This window comes from Miscanthus floridulus, chromosome 3 (assembly GCF_019320115.1).
Source record: "Miscanthus floridulus cultivar M001 chromosome 3, ASM1932011v1, whole genome shotgun sequence".
NCBI classification, from domain to species: domain Eukaryota; kingdom Viridiplantae; phylum Streptophyta; class Magnoliopsida; order Poales; family Poaceae; genus Miscanthus; species Miscanthus floridulus.
Window position 1 is genome coordinate 16,224,920 of NC_089582.1, and position 14,870 is coordinate 16,239,789.

General features: G+C 43.5%; 1 protein-coding gene, 1 long non-coding RNA gene and 1 pseudogene across 2 annotated transcripts; 2 read left to right on the top strand and 1 right to left on the bottom strand.

Moving 5' to 3' along the window:
* Positions 1-4,668: 4,668 nt before the first annotated feature.
* Positions 4,669-5,878, bottom strand: LOC136543253 (succinate dehydrogenase subunit 5, mitochondrial-like; annotated as a pseudogene).
* Positions 5,879-6,673: 795 nt separating this feature from the next.
* LOC136545081 (uncharacterized) lies at positions 6,674-7,914 on the top strand. Its single transcript, XM_066537124.1, has 3 exons — positions 6,674-7,152; positions 7,234-7,485; positions 7,623-7,914. Exons 1-3 carry the CDS (start codon positions 6,823-6,825, stop codon positions 7,710-7,712), a joined length of 672 nt encoding a protein of 223 aa, XP_066393221.1. The 5' UTR covers positions 6,674-6,822; the 3' UTR covers positions 7,713-7,914.
* A 1,468-nt stretch (positions 7,915-9,382) lies between these two features.
* Positions 9,383-11,570, top strand: LOC136541404 (uncharacterized). The gene is made up of 3 exons (XR_010780354.1): positions 9,383-9,534; positions 10,933-11,038; positions 11,244-11,570. It is a non-coding gene; the product is annotated as an uncharacterized lncRNA (long non-coding RNA).
* The last annotated feature ends 3,300 nt before the right edge of the window (positions 11,571-14,870 follow it).

Consider the following 14,870-nt stretch of genomic DNA (forward strand, 5'->3'; position numbering starts at 1 on the left):
ATGGTAACTGACCGTGACGATAAAGCGCGCTCTATACACTATTCTGTGATGGAATGAGAAAAAGATAAAGAAAGTTGAGTTTAAATATGAGGTGAGATTAAGGCAGAGATTGTTAGTGTTGATCTCATCCGACTCGGCCCAACGGTCGAGTCGGGCCTTGATCCAGTGCCCTGATCGGGGGCATCCAACCAAACCAAGGTTGGTGGGCCCCCGTCGCGCAGCACTATATAGAGGGAGGTGAGGGTCAGGGCGCAAATATGAGGTTCACTACAATCGTCATGATCCCCACTTACTGCGCTAACCCTACCGATCAAGGGAGTGCTGAAGCGGCGGGAAGTGCCACCACCGGACCGCTGCATCGCGCCTGCATTGCGTCTCCACGGGCTGCTCCCTCGTCGGCGGTGCCATGGCCGCGACTGCGCTCGACATGTGGTACACCAAGCAAGTTTCCCTATCTAAGTTATGCATTTACCCACTGATCTGCACTTAGAGGTTCTATAATTTCTATCACATGCTTCCTGTCTACAAAGAGCTTATCGCAGCTGGCCTAAGGATATGGGTCTTCAGATCAGTTCGTTGCAGCTAGCATTTTTCTTTCCTTTTTTGAAACAAAAAATGGGCACCAGGAGAGCTACCGATTATTTGCCTAGACAGCTGTTGCAGCAAACGGTGTGCTCTTATGCATGGGGAGGATTGGAGGCTGTTTGATAGGCAAAGTAGCAACTTAGAATACACGTGGTTTTCTCTATTTCAATCCGAATTGAATAATTTTCAATCAAATTATTGCATTGGCGCCCAGTGTATTTGATTGCATGCATAGAACTAGAAGGTCGTTACAGCTATCGTGTCACACTTTTCTGCAATGATCGGACGGAATGATTGACTGAAGAAGTAGGTATAGGTCGTGCATTGCGTCAGGTGCATAATATTCCGCTGTGAACCTGTCGTTTTCATGGATGAATCAATAGCAGAAGGCCCCAAATAGTCGTTCACATGAAAGTTGTCTCTTGCTCCAGCTTCAATTTTGTCGCAATTATGTGGCGTTTGCCAACTTGTTTTCATCATGTGTGCCAAAATTTCGATCGCCAACTATATAGAAATTTGATTGAAAGTCACGGTTGCCCTGTCATCAACAAGAATAATTGCAACAACAGTAAGTTGGAAAATGAAACACAACTGCATTTGAATTCAACTACTACTGCTGCTGCTACTACTACTCAACACAATTTCCTGTGCTTGGACATGGATAGCCTCTAGTCCAGTAGTAGGGACGGAATAGACCACACACGGACAAGTATTTAGGTTATATTTTGGACCAGGAAGTCACACAAAGACGTGACAGGGAAGCCTGCATTAGGCCCTCCACAATGTGTTGCTTAAGTGCTGCCTAGAAAGGATAGAGAAAAGTAGAGCACCGCTCCTAACACTGTGAGAGGTGCTGCCAACTCTGAGCGACGCCAGGAAAAGAGAGAGCGGTGAAAGTTCTTGCGCCGGTTCCAACTTTTTAAAAAATTATAAATAGACTGTAGAAGTTCATCCACTTTAGGAGGAACGGGAGGACTGGGGAAATTTCTAAAGCGCGACTGAAACGGATGGTGGGGAAGATGAAGATATTTTATTGAAGCTGTGGGTCCCACTTAAATACGTAGCATCGGTTCCACCTACCTTACCCATTGTAGCTTTACTTGGCTGGTGCTCAATTTGCTGTACACTACCGGAGACTGTGTAGTTACCGAGTGCCCCGACAATTACCGAGTGTCAAAAGTCGGGGCACTCGGAAAACAATATTTACCGAGTGCCAACACTCGGAAAACATAAACACCCGGTAGTATACCGCTTTACCGAGTTAGCACACTCGGTAAATTAAGACACTCGGTAAAAATACAATTTTACCGAAGGGGCACACTCGGTAAAAACAGACACTCGGTATTGAGGTGCCACGTCACTAGGATAGCAACCGTGGGCCAAACGGCGTCACGGTATGACATGTTTACCGAGTGTTATCAGCACAACACTCGGTAAACACTACCTTTTACCGAGTGTATTGGCGCAACACTCGGTAAAATTCAACCAAATTTCTTGTTTTTCCTTCATTCTTTTTCCTCTATCCACATATGATATTTAGTACTCCATTCCAAAATATGGTGTTTATTTCGATTTATTTACTATATTTCACAAACTTTTCATTCTTTATGAAAATTAGGTACATATCGTGTAAATTTAATTGTAATAATTAAAATCGAACTCGATAAATCACGAGATTGGAAGAATTAACATTGAAGCATACATCTATGTTATAGAAAAATTTTCATAACGTTTCGGAAGTATTTTTACATTCGTCGCTGCCGAACCGGTACATCTCCCAAAGAGATGTTAAACATTCACATTGACGAGTAGGATTTCTATTAAGAGTGAAATTCAACATTATGATTTAAACTTGGAATTTTTTAGATAGTAAATAGATGACATGAAATAGTTCATGTGAAAGTTTGGTGAATTTTAGGATTAAATTGGCATTTTTTTCTTTTTTGTTTTGCATGAAATAATGGATACTTTTACCGAGTGTGACCTCAAACACTCGGTAAAGGTTAGCCACGGCCCATCTGTCTGCCACAGTGGGCTATGTTTACCGAGTGCCGTAGATCTGGGCACTCGGTAAACATGTACCAGGCCCACATGTCACTGGGCTGCGGTGCTTGAGTTTACCGAGTGCCGTACATCTAGGCACTCGGTAAACAGAAGCATTCAACACTAAGCCGTGCCTCCCTCAAATCGTGCACAGACACACACACACACCGCCGCGGCCGCCTCCTCCCCTCCACCACCGCCGCCACCGGGCGGTCCCCCACAGCCGCCGCCACCGGAGAGACGGAGAGAGAGACAGCGGCACCGGCGCACCGGACGACGATCCCCTCCGCCGACGCCGCCCCGTGCTCCCTCCTTCGCTCCCGTTCCCGCGAGGTGGGGTGGGGTGGGCCCTAGTAGCAGCGGCCGCCTCCTCCCCTCCATGCCGTCACCAGCGCCTCCCCGCTGTCGCCGGCGCCTCCCCACCGCCGCGGCTGCCTCCTCCCCTCCACCACCGCCGCCACCGGGCGGTCCCCCACAGCTGCCGCCACCGGGGGAGGGCGGTCACCCGCCGCCACCGCGGGACTGCCGCCGCCGCGGCCGCCTCCTCCCCTCCACCACCGCCGCCACCGGGCGGTCCTCCACCGCCGCCGCCACCGGTAAATGCCCTAAGCCACCATATTTTCCTTTTTTCGAGTTATGACTATATGCATTTGTGCAATCTCTTTCTAGTGATGTTTACACAATAGATCTGTACACAAAGACTAATCGAATCGCACATGATTTCACTTGTGAACTACGAAATATAAATTTTTGATTTGGCATACAAATATTTGTGATATAGTCAATATGAATGTGCAAGAAATTTCTAGTTTGACCAAATAAGCAGTGGTGAACTCCTAATGTAAATAAAAAATCCAATGCATGTGGGATCTCAACTTTTCATGAACATGTGATGAACATATGAAAAAATAATAGAAGAAATTGGCAATTCTATACAGAAACCATTAAAATAAAGGAGATAAGTCCTACAAGATATTCACTAGGTCGTTGATGAAGCATGGCCTCTTCTTTGCTACTGCATTCGCTCTTTTTTGGTTGATTCACTAGAATCTTATCAGAGCAGAGAGATGGCGACCGCAGCCCGGTTGCTCCCGCTGAAGTTGCACCACTGTTGCTTCTCCCGCTAAACCAGAACATCCTTTCCCCATAAATGGTACACTATGTGCACAAGGTGTTTGAAAAAGCATAACCATGCAATTCTTATAAAACTGCTTGCCTGCTAGTAATGCCATGAGCAAAAGATCATGGAGGAAGACCAGACAATATTGGCCAGGAATCAGCCCGAATGCATGCTTGTTTTGCTGGTTTATGGTGAAAGTTAGAGAAACGGGGAAAATATTTACCAATTTGAACAAAAATTACCCTGAACCAATAAAGCAAATCTAACCCACATATCACCAATTTCAAAATGTCCGATATACTTTTTCTCAAATCCTACCTGCAGAGAGGATTGACATTAGCTTGTCCCTGGTGGTAACAAAATAACCAGTTGCTGTCACCTCGTCACAGACAGAAGGGGAGCCATATTTGGTACTTCAGATTTCACATGCAAAGTGCAATTGGATGCAATTTTCCAGTACCAAGAGTTCTATACTTCTATACATGACAAACAAATTTAACAATCCTTGCCAGATCTTGCAATGCCATTCAGTGCATGAACACTTATGGCAAGACAGCCAGCTATGGTCAGTTGTTACTGTATAATTTGCTTAAAATTAAAATCTTTTTTTTGGGGTACCAAGTGAAACACAATCAATATCAAGGTTTAGGATCCCACTATCAACTGAACAATTAACACCAGTTTCTGGAAATCATGGGCTTACACATGGTATGGAAAATAATGGATGGATGGTTGAGGAAAATACAGATCAAAGTTTTTAATAGATTTTCTTGAGATAGGCAAAATACCAAGCATGGGAAATTCAATGATACAAAAATCAGTCAAGCAATAAACAAGATAAAATTCTATTAAAAATGCAGCAACACTGCATATGGAACAAAAACTGAACATAGTCTTAAAAGGAACTATGGATGGCACAGTCAGAGAAACGACGATACTGAAGTATCAGGCAACATATTACTAATTTTCTACAGCATAAGACAATACTGAAGTAAAACTGTACCACAGGGACAAGTAACATTCAGAATACGTACCTTTCCCCACTCAGAACCTATGCCACTGCATCTCATTTTGAGGTGTATCATTTTTGTCCCCAACTCAGTCTCCACCTTCTTTCTTAGATAATTTTCCTAAGGGCCAAAGGACTCCAGATATGTCATGTAGCGATTATATGCAGCTTTAACAGCATCTTCAATATAACCAGGTAAGGGACCCACATTCTGCAAAAGATCTGCCTTGATCAGACTGATATAAGCACACCAAAAAAATGCATGAGGAAATAGAGATAACAAGTACCAACTTCGCCAGTCAGGCCGCAAAGATCATCAAGAGTCATTCTTAGGGTAACCAAGGTTCCACTAAATTCTTCACACACCTCAGCTGCACGGAATACATTTTTCAAAGCCTCTTGACCAGCCTTATCATCGGTGGCTTTAGATACTGCTTTCTTTGCTTCTGCTACGAGAGAATCTGGAAGTTCATTCCAACTAGCAGCCAACAAATCCTTAAATGCAGATTCTATCTCTGGGTCAGATATTGCAGGCAAGTGTTTTTCATTTGAACTGAAGAAGCGCCTCAGTTTCCATGAGAGAGGATTGTTCCCACCTGAGCTTATAACATGGACAAGCTAATTAAGAATGAGAAGTTTTAAGTGAAGTGCAGTATTAGAATCACATCATAATGAAAACAAACAAGGCATCATTGAGTCTTCTAGCATTTTTTCCCAAATATATAAACACAAATCAAACAAAAAAATACACAACTCGAACGATTTCACATAAAATAATCTAATCTTGTTAAAGTAAGTTTAATCACTTTGAATCCTCTTTAACCATTTCTCTCACAGAATTCAGTGCATATTATATTAGAATGAAAGATTAGTATTAACTAAGTATTTTCGTTGAAAAATAACATGGAAAAGGCAACCTTTGTATCCCCCTTTTAGTTAATGACTATATCCCTAAGTCCATGGTTAAGAACATGATATATTGGAATAGAACTGTTGGGGTTACAATGTTACATAAAAGCACACCCCCTCCTCCCCCATCCACAAACGTGGTGTGTGAAAAAAATACAAGATGTCCCTTATTCCCTTCCACCTTCACTCAAACCAACCCTCCTTGCAGCCATCAGCACAGGATGGGCGAACCCTAAACAGTCACAATCTCATGGCACCCCTGATCCCATGCGTGAAAAACATAAATAATGATTTGTTGTCGCTGACTTCCTGAAGCCCGTGTACTCAAACAAAGGCTAGACAACCTTGTGTGTAGTTGCTTCTTAAGCAAAGGCCTCATTGTCAAGTAACCGATGTTCTAGCATGTGTTCAATAAATGAGAAAGTGAGTCCATTCAGCCTAGAAAGAAACGCTCTAGGACCACACATTTCACATCTGAGCAGGTGTGTCCAGGCAACTCTCACTACCGGAGATTCTCTCGTATTGTTAAACTGAGAACTGAGATACATCACTAATCACCTCATTTGGATCCTACCTAAGCGCTAGGCTGTGAGGATACATGCCAGTAAATGGTTTATGAAAAAGTGGCAAAGACATACATGCTAATTGCCAACTAAAACTGTAACTCGACTAATGAGTATTATATGATGAACCTGCAATGCCCGTGATTAGCTGCAGAATTTTACAAGCATCATAAAAAAAAGGTAAGACTAGGCCGACTACCAAAGCCATATTTGACCGAAAAGCATTTAGCTAAATGCAAGGAGTACTATCAGAACAAATTCTATATCACCTCCACTCTTCGTGAAATATTTGACTACTCATCATCCAATCTAGCAAACATCTTCTATGTGAATCGACCAAGAACATGAATGTCTCTTTATCATCTCATATGGTTTTTCTCTAGCACTACTACTCTATTGCTCTAAACTGCAATATCGTCTATATGTTAGGATGGATGACCGTCAGTGGATGTACACGGGCTATCAGAAGAGGGGTCAATACACAAATGAATGGATTGAGAAGGCCAATGATTTCATGACGAAGGCATTTGCAAATGGACGGCGACATGCCTGGTGTCCCTGTAGGAAGTGTAAGAACAAGGCAATGAAAACATATGAGGCGCCCGAAGGACTCGCCCGACCTCGTCTACAACCCGGAGGACTCGCCCGAGGCATACAGCAACCCGAGCGTGCACAGGTGCCTCAGCGAGTACACGGCGATGGCGAGAGAGATCCATGGGTCAGAATTTGATCCGAGCACCGCTGACCTCGAGGGTGACATCGTCATGAGGTTGGGACCAGGTAAGCCACACGGGCGGTACTATATGGGCAACAGCACCATAGACACGGCCAACACTCAGACACTCGCCCAGATTAGAGCCCGGAGCACGAGTTCGAGTCCGGCCATACGCCCACGCTCACAGCCCCAGGTGGTAGCACTCCAGGTTAGTTCTGTTGCATTCGTTGTCCATTCATTTTCTACTCGTTCTTTATTTGCATTCTAACTATGTGATAAATAATTGTAGGCCCAGATTGAAGCCCTGCAGGAGTCACAGCAGGCCTCACAGAGCCAGCTTCAGGCCCTCGAGCTGTCGCACCAGGCCGAGTTGGCACAGGAGAGGGCGCGAGTGCAGACCCAGCTTGAGGCCTTCCAGCAGGCGCACAAGGACTGGTACGAGTACATGGCCCGTTTTTCTCAGAGCATGGGCCAGCCTCCACCGCCTCCGCCGCCGCCGATGATACCGTTGGTGCCTCCACCTCCACGCGATGGCACTCCTGTGAGTCACTTAGATGCACTCTTCACTTTCGTGTCATATAGAGCTACCTTCGACTTATACCTTAGTTTGACCTACCATAGCTTAGACCTTAGAATTTGCTTTGATCCAGATAACTCACATGTGCAATCTCATTCTAGGGACCTTCTACAGCTGGATCGAACAACGATATGCAGGGTGATCAAGACCTGGACTTGACTCCGTTTCTCCGCAGGCCTCCGACCATGTGACAGGCCATCCGACCTTGTTTGATAGTTTTGTATGTTGAACTGTGGACTTGGTTGAACTTTGGACATATGTTGATGGTGTTTGTGGACTTTGCATGGTGCTTGTCGACATATGTTGGTTATTGTGAGTGGATGTGACATTTGTGGACATATATGTGATATATATTGCCTATCTGTCATGTTATTATAATTTCCTGTGATTTTGTTGCTTATTGTGACTGGATATGCACTGAAACAAACAAAAAAAATTCTGTGGACATATTTTACCGAGTGTAGCACTCGGTAAAACAGAGATTCTGTCAGTTTTACCGAGTGTAGCACTCGGTAAAACAGCGAACAGAACCAAATTGGTTCTGATTCTGTGAATTTTGCCGAATGTGCCATTTTTTACCGAGTGCGGCGTCCCCACTCGGAAATATTTGACTACTTTTTACCGAGTGGGAACACTCGGTAAACATTATTCCTGAAGTTTATTTGCGGAATTGTTTTAATCACGAAAATGGTTATTCTTTTACCGAGTGTTAGGAGCTACACTCGGTAAACATTATTCAAAAAATTTATTTGCGGAATTGTTTTAATCACGAAATGCTAATTTATTTACCGAGTGCTGCTAATGACACTCGGTAAACGTCGCCGTTAACGGTCAGTTTGGAGGGTGACGACCGTCAAGTCATAATTGTTTACCGAGTGTCATTGTAGCACTCGGTAAATCTATGCTCCGAGTGCGCCGATATTGGACACTCGGTAAAATAACTTCACCGAGTCGTTGTTTGCCGAGTCCACTTTACCGAGTGTGGCACTCGGTAAAGAGTTTGCCGAGTGTGTAGCACTATTTGCCGAGTGTTACTCACACTCGGTAAATTAACAATATCCACAGTAGTTAAGGTTACAAATGTTAAGTCATGGCGAGATGTGTAGTGAAATCCACAGTAGTTGCTAACACTCGCAGTTGGAGTATTATTATGGAAAAACTCCAAAAAACAGTTGTGGTGTCATCAGTGATGCATACCATAGTATAGCTTGACATGAGGCTTAAGGAACAGGCAAAAGGAGGTTAAGGGAATTTATACCCGGATTTAACAATGGTAGACAACATCAATAACCATTTAAAGTAAGTTAACTCTAAGACAATAGGTCAAGTATGCTGCCAGACACATTGACACTAAGTTATATATTGTAAAGGAAAAAAATCCAGAATCATTTTGAAAGCATTGAGCACATAAGTACCGAGTAAGTACTTGCGGATCCGCTTACCAAAGGTTAACCACCCAGTACGTTCAGAGAACACACAGTCGACATTGGTTTATGGGAAAGCCTATGATTTCTGGATACTAAGGGGCCTAGTTGAGTATATGTTTCAAAACAGAGAGGTGCATTATAGTTGTTAAATCTAATGGTAACTGACCGTGACGATAAAGCGCGCTCTATACACTATTCTGTGATGGAATGAGAAAAAGATAAAGAAAGTTGAGTTTAAATATGAGGTGAGATTAAGGCAGAGATTGTTAGTGTTGATCTCATCCGACTCGGCCCAACGGTCGAGTCGGGCCTTGATCCAGTGCCCTGATCGGGGGCATCCAACCAAACCAAGGTTGGTGGGCCCCCGTCGCGCAGCACTATATAGAGGGAGGTGAGGGTCAGGGCGCAAATATGAGGTTCACTACAATCGTCATGATCCCCACTTACTGCGCTAACCCTACCGATCAAGGGAGTGCTGAAGCGGCGGGAAGTGCCACCACCGGACCGCTGCATCGCGCCTGCATTGCGTCTCCACGGGCTGCTCCCTCGTCGGCGGTGCCATGGCCGCGACTGCGCTCGACATGTGGTACACCAAGCAAGTTTCCCTATCTAAGTTATGCATTTACCCACTGATCTGCACCTAGAGGTTCTATAATTTCTATCACATGCTTCCTATCTACAAAGAGCTTATCGCAGCTGGCCTAAGGATATGGGTCTTCAGATCAGTTCGTTGCAGCTAGCATTTTTCTTTCCTTTTTTGAAACAAAAAATGGGCACCAGGAGAGCTACCGATTATTTGCCTAGACAGCTGTTGCAGCAAACGGTGTGCTCTTATGCATGGGGAGGATTGGAGGCTGTTTGATAGGCAAAGTAGCAACTTAGAATACACGTGGTTTTCTCTATTTCAATCCGAATTGAATAATTTTCAATCAAATTATTGCATTGGCGCCCAGTGTATTTGATTGCATGCATAGAACTAGAAGGTCGTTACAGCTATCGTGTCACACTTTTCTGCAATGATCGGACGGAATGATTGACTGAAGAAGTAGGTATAGGTCGTGCATTGCGTCAGGTGCATAATATTCCGCTGTGAACCTGTCGTTTTCATGGATGAATCAATAGCAGAAGGCCCCAAATAGTCGTTCACATGAAAGTTGTCTCTTGCTCCAGCTTCAATTTTGTCGCAATTATGTGGCGTTTGCCAACTTGTTTTCATCATGTGTGCCAAAATTTCGATCGCCAACTATATAGAAATTTGATTGAAAGTCACGGTTGCCCTGTCATCAAGAAGAATAATTGCAACAACAGTAAGTTGGAAAATGAAACACAACTGCATTTGAATTCAACTACTACTGCTGCTACTACTACTACTCAACACAATTTCCTGTGCTTGGACATGGATAGCCTCTAGTCCAGTAGTAGGGACGGAATAGACCACACACGGACAACTATTTAGGTTATATTTTGGACCAGGAAGTCACACAAAGACGTGACAGGGAAGCCTGCATTAGGCCCTCCACAATGTGTTGCTTAAGTGCTGCCTAGAAAGGATAGAGAAAAGTAGAGCACCGCTCCTAACACTGTGAGAGGTGCTGCCAACTCTGAGCGACGCCAGGAAAAGAGAGAGCAGTGAAAGTTCTTGCGCCGGTTCCAACTTCTTAAAAAATTATAAATAGATGGTAGAAGTTCATCCACTTTAGGAGGAACGGGAGGACTTGGGAAATTTCTAAAGCGCGACTGAAACGGATGGTGGAGAAGACGAAGATATTTTATTGAAGCTGTGGGTCACACTTAAATACGTAGCATCGGTTCCACCTACCTTACCCATTGTAGCTTTACTTGGCTGGTGCTCAATTTGCTGTAGCTGGGCCCACAAATTTTCTGGCCTCACTCCCGCATTGTGGACGGCCTTATTTGCCACAACAACTGTAGGAGTACTGAATGTTCAAGGTCAGTCATCTTTGATCTCTCGTTTATTTCGCAGTGGAGACACGGACGCCGTAATCCCCTTAACATCAACAAGATACTCCATTGATGCTCTTGGCCTCCCAACTATCACCAGCTGGTATCCGTGGTATGATAAGAAACAGGTCAGCTTCATTATTCATTCTACTCAACCGGCCTTCCTCGATCATATGAACCTCATGACCGATGGACATACATCTCTGAATTCTAGTTAATTTATAGTCACATTTCACGTCAATATGCAAATTACTCTGGTATTCACACATCCTACAAGTCGACAGCTGTTAATAATCTGTGCTAATAATCATTTGTGATTTTGATTTTAAATAGGTTGGTGGATGGAGCCAAGTGTATGAGGGCCTGACTTTGGTGACCGTCCGCGGCGCAGGTCACGAGGTTCCCCTCCACCACCTGCGGCAAGCACTCATATTGTTTCAACAGTTCTTGAAGGGGGAACCCATGCCAAAAAAACGGAACCGTGGCATAGTTATCATTTATTTTTATTGGCATACATAACGGGAAATAACTCAACATTAAATTGTGTGCAATACTTAGCACATTCAAGTATTTATTTCTTCCCAATGCATGTATATTGTACACAAGTTTTTTTTTTTGCGAAACATATTGTACACAAGTTAAATTTTAGAACAGCAAGAATAACGGCACACAAGATTCTTTGTTCTTCAGAACTGCAGAAGAAAGGACTCTTTGGTCTTCAAGATTGCAAAAATAATATGATAACTGGTTGTACAATGCAAGGTATTTGCAGGGTGCCCAACTGCCCATACAGTCTTCAGATGGATGTAAAGACGGCATTCCTCATCGGGGATTTATATGAAAACGTTTACATGGCATAACCCAAAAGGTTTTATCGTGGAAGAAAAGAACATAAGGGATGCCGCATGTAGAAATCCATTTTTGGGTTAAAAGTAAGTCTCTAGACAGTAGTATTTGAAGTTGATGAAACGATGAGAAAGTTTGGATTTTAAAGAAAATAAGAAGGACAATAGCGTTTATGCAAAGCTCAAGAATGTAAAATTCACTTTCCACATCCTGTGAATAGATGACATTCTACTCATTAGTAGTGATGTTAATCTGTCATTGGAGAAGAAGTTTTATCCTCAAATTTCAATGTGAATGATCTTGGTGAAGCGTCATTGGTTCGAGGAATCAAAATTCACCGAGATAGAAGAAAATGAGGTATTAGGACTATCGTAAAGGCATACTTAGAAAAGATTCTAAAGAAGTAAAGTATGCATGCGAGTAAACCTACGCCTGCTCCTGTAGTCAAGGGTAATAGTTTTGGGAACTTTAAGTGTTCCAGGAACTGATATGAGATCGATCAAAAGAATATGGTTCCATATGCTTCAGCTGTTGGAAGCTTGATGTGTGTATAAGTACAAGTAAGAACTTACCCTGACGTAGTTTATGTATTCGAGATATTTTGGCAGAATTCCAATTCATATATAGATCACTGGAATCGAGTTGAGAATGTCTTGTAATTTTGCAAAGTATCTAGGCCCCATGCTGAGTAAGAAAGAACAAGTACTCTCAAATAGTTGAGGGTACAAATATTAAGTCATGGCGAGATATGTAGTGAAATCCACAGTAGTTGCTAACACTCGTAGTTGGAGTATTATTGTGAACAAACTTCAAAGAAACAGTTGTGGTGTCATCAGTGATGCATACCATAGTATAGCTTGACATGAGGCTTAAGGAACGACAAAAGGGGGTTAAGGGAATTTCTACCCGGATGTAACAATGGTAGACAATAGCAATAACCATTTAAAGTAAGTTAACTCGTAAGACAATAGGTCAAGTGTGCTGCCAGACACATTGACACTAAGTTATATGTTGTAAAAGAGAAAATCTAGAATCATTTTAAATGCATTGAGCACATAAATACCGAGTAAGTACTTGTGGATCCGCTTACCAAAGGCTAACCACCCAGTGCGTTCAGAGAACACACAGTCGACACTCATTTATGGGAAAGCCTATGATTTCTGTATACTAAGGGTCTAGTTGAGTATCTGTTTCAAAACAGAAATGTGCATTATAGTTGTTAAATCTAATGGTAACTGACCGTGACGATGAAGCGCGCTCTATACACTGATCTGTGATGGAATGAAAAAAGATAAAGAAAATTGAGTTTAAGTGTGAGGTGAGATTAAGGGGAAGATTGTTAGTGTTGATCTTATCCGACTCGGCCCAACAGTCGAGTCGGGCCTTGATCCAGTGCCCTGATCGGGGCATCCAACCAAACTAAGGTTGGTGAGCCCCTGTCGCGCAACACTCTATAGAGGGAGGTGGGGGTCAGGGCGCAAATATGAGGTTCACTACAGCCGCCATGATCCTCACTTACGGCCCTAACCCTACTGATCAAGGGAGTGCTGAAGTGGCGGAAAGTGCCACCACCGGACCACTGCATCACGTCTGCACTGCGTCTCCACGGGCTGCTCCCTCGTCGGCAGCGCCATGGCCGCGACTGCGCTCGACATGTGGTACACCAAACAAGTTTCCCTATCTAAGTTATCCATTTACCTACTGATCTGCACCTAGAGGTTCTAGAATTTCTATCACATGCTTCCTATCTACAAAGAGCTTATCGCAGCTGGCCTAAGGATATGGGTCTTCAGATCAGTTCGTTGCCGCTAGTGTTTTTCTTTCCTTTTTTGAAACAAAAAATGGGCACCAGGAGAGCTACCGATTATTTGCCTAGACAGCTGTTGCAGCAAGCGGTGTGCTCTTATGCATGGGGAATTTTGGAGGCTGTTTGATAGGCAAAGTAGAAATTTAGAATGCACGTGGTTTTCTCTATTCCAATCCGAATTGAATAATTTTCAATCAAATTATTGCATTGGCGCCCAGTGTATTTGATTGCACGCATATAACTAGAAGGTCGTTACAGCTATCGTGTCACACTTTGCTGCAATGATCGGACGGAATGATTGACTGAAGAAGGTATAGGTCGTGCATTGCGTCAGGTGCATAATATTCCGCTGTGAACACTATAGCAGGCACACGCTTTGCCGAGTGCCCCATGCACTCGGCAAAGGCACCCATGCACTCGGCAAATCCTTTGCCGAGTGTAACACTCGGCAAAGAGGCTTCGTCGAATTTTTTCACGGTAAAGTCTGCTTTGTCGAGTGCCAAATCTCGGGCACTCGACAAAGGCTTTGCCGAGTGTCAAGCTGGCACTCGGCAAAGGATTGACGGCCATTGGCCGAAGGCTCACGCCGTCTTAATTTTTTTTAATTTCTTTGCCGAGTGCAACACTCGGCAAAGAATTTTCTTTTTTTTTTCAAAATTCTTTCCCGAGTGCCATAGCGCCGAGGCACTCGGCAAAGCCTGTTTTTATTTTTTTTAAATTTTCTTTGCGAGTGCCACTGCCAAGGCACTCGGCAAAACATTTTTTATTTTTTTTAATTTTCTTTGCCGAGTGCAATGGCCATTGCACTCGGCAAATCTAGGAAATTGTTGCTGCTATTTTCCCAGCTTTGTCGAGTGCAATGGTCATTGCACTCGGCAAAGCCACAGCAATTTTTTTTTGTTTTTTGCTTTTTCATGTAAACAACAGTGCATATATATATATTAGAAACCACAATTCAACACAATATATCAGAAACCACATATATATATCACAAACGACCATTTATGTCCGAAATCCATAATACATTACAAACCACAAGTTCAAAGTTCACAAGTTCAATACATAAAGGCATGCCTACATAAAACCGACTCCGGAAGCGGCTCACGGCGAATGTGAGGGTTGCGACGCCCCAACTTGCGATGCTTGCGACCCTCCGAGATGGTTCGATGCCGCCCCCGATTGATGCTGCACAAAAGAGAAGAGATTGCACGTGAGTGACAAGATAAAAATGTAAGCAGTTTAAAGAAAAGTTGAAAATTTCGGCAGCACCTCCCCTGCACGGGGAGGTTTCCAAAACCTGCAAGAAA

Coding starts and splice junctions, on each gene's coding strand:
- LOC136545081 (XM_066537124.1), top strand. CDS start 6,823: ATGAGGCGCCCGAAGGACTCGCCCGACCTCGTCTACAACCCGGAGGAC. Junction 7,153..7,233: donor CCCAGGTGGTAGCACTCCAG/GTTAGTTCTGTT, acceptor AAATAATTGTAG/GCCCAGATTGAAGCCCTGCA. Junction 7,486..7,622: donor CTCCACGCGATGGCACTCCT/GTGAGTCACTTA, acceptor ATCTCATTCTAG/GGACCTTCTACAGCTGGATC.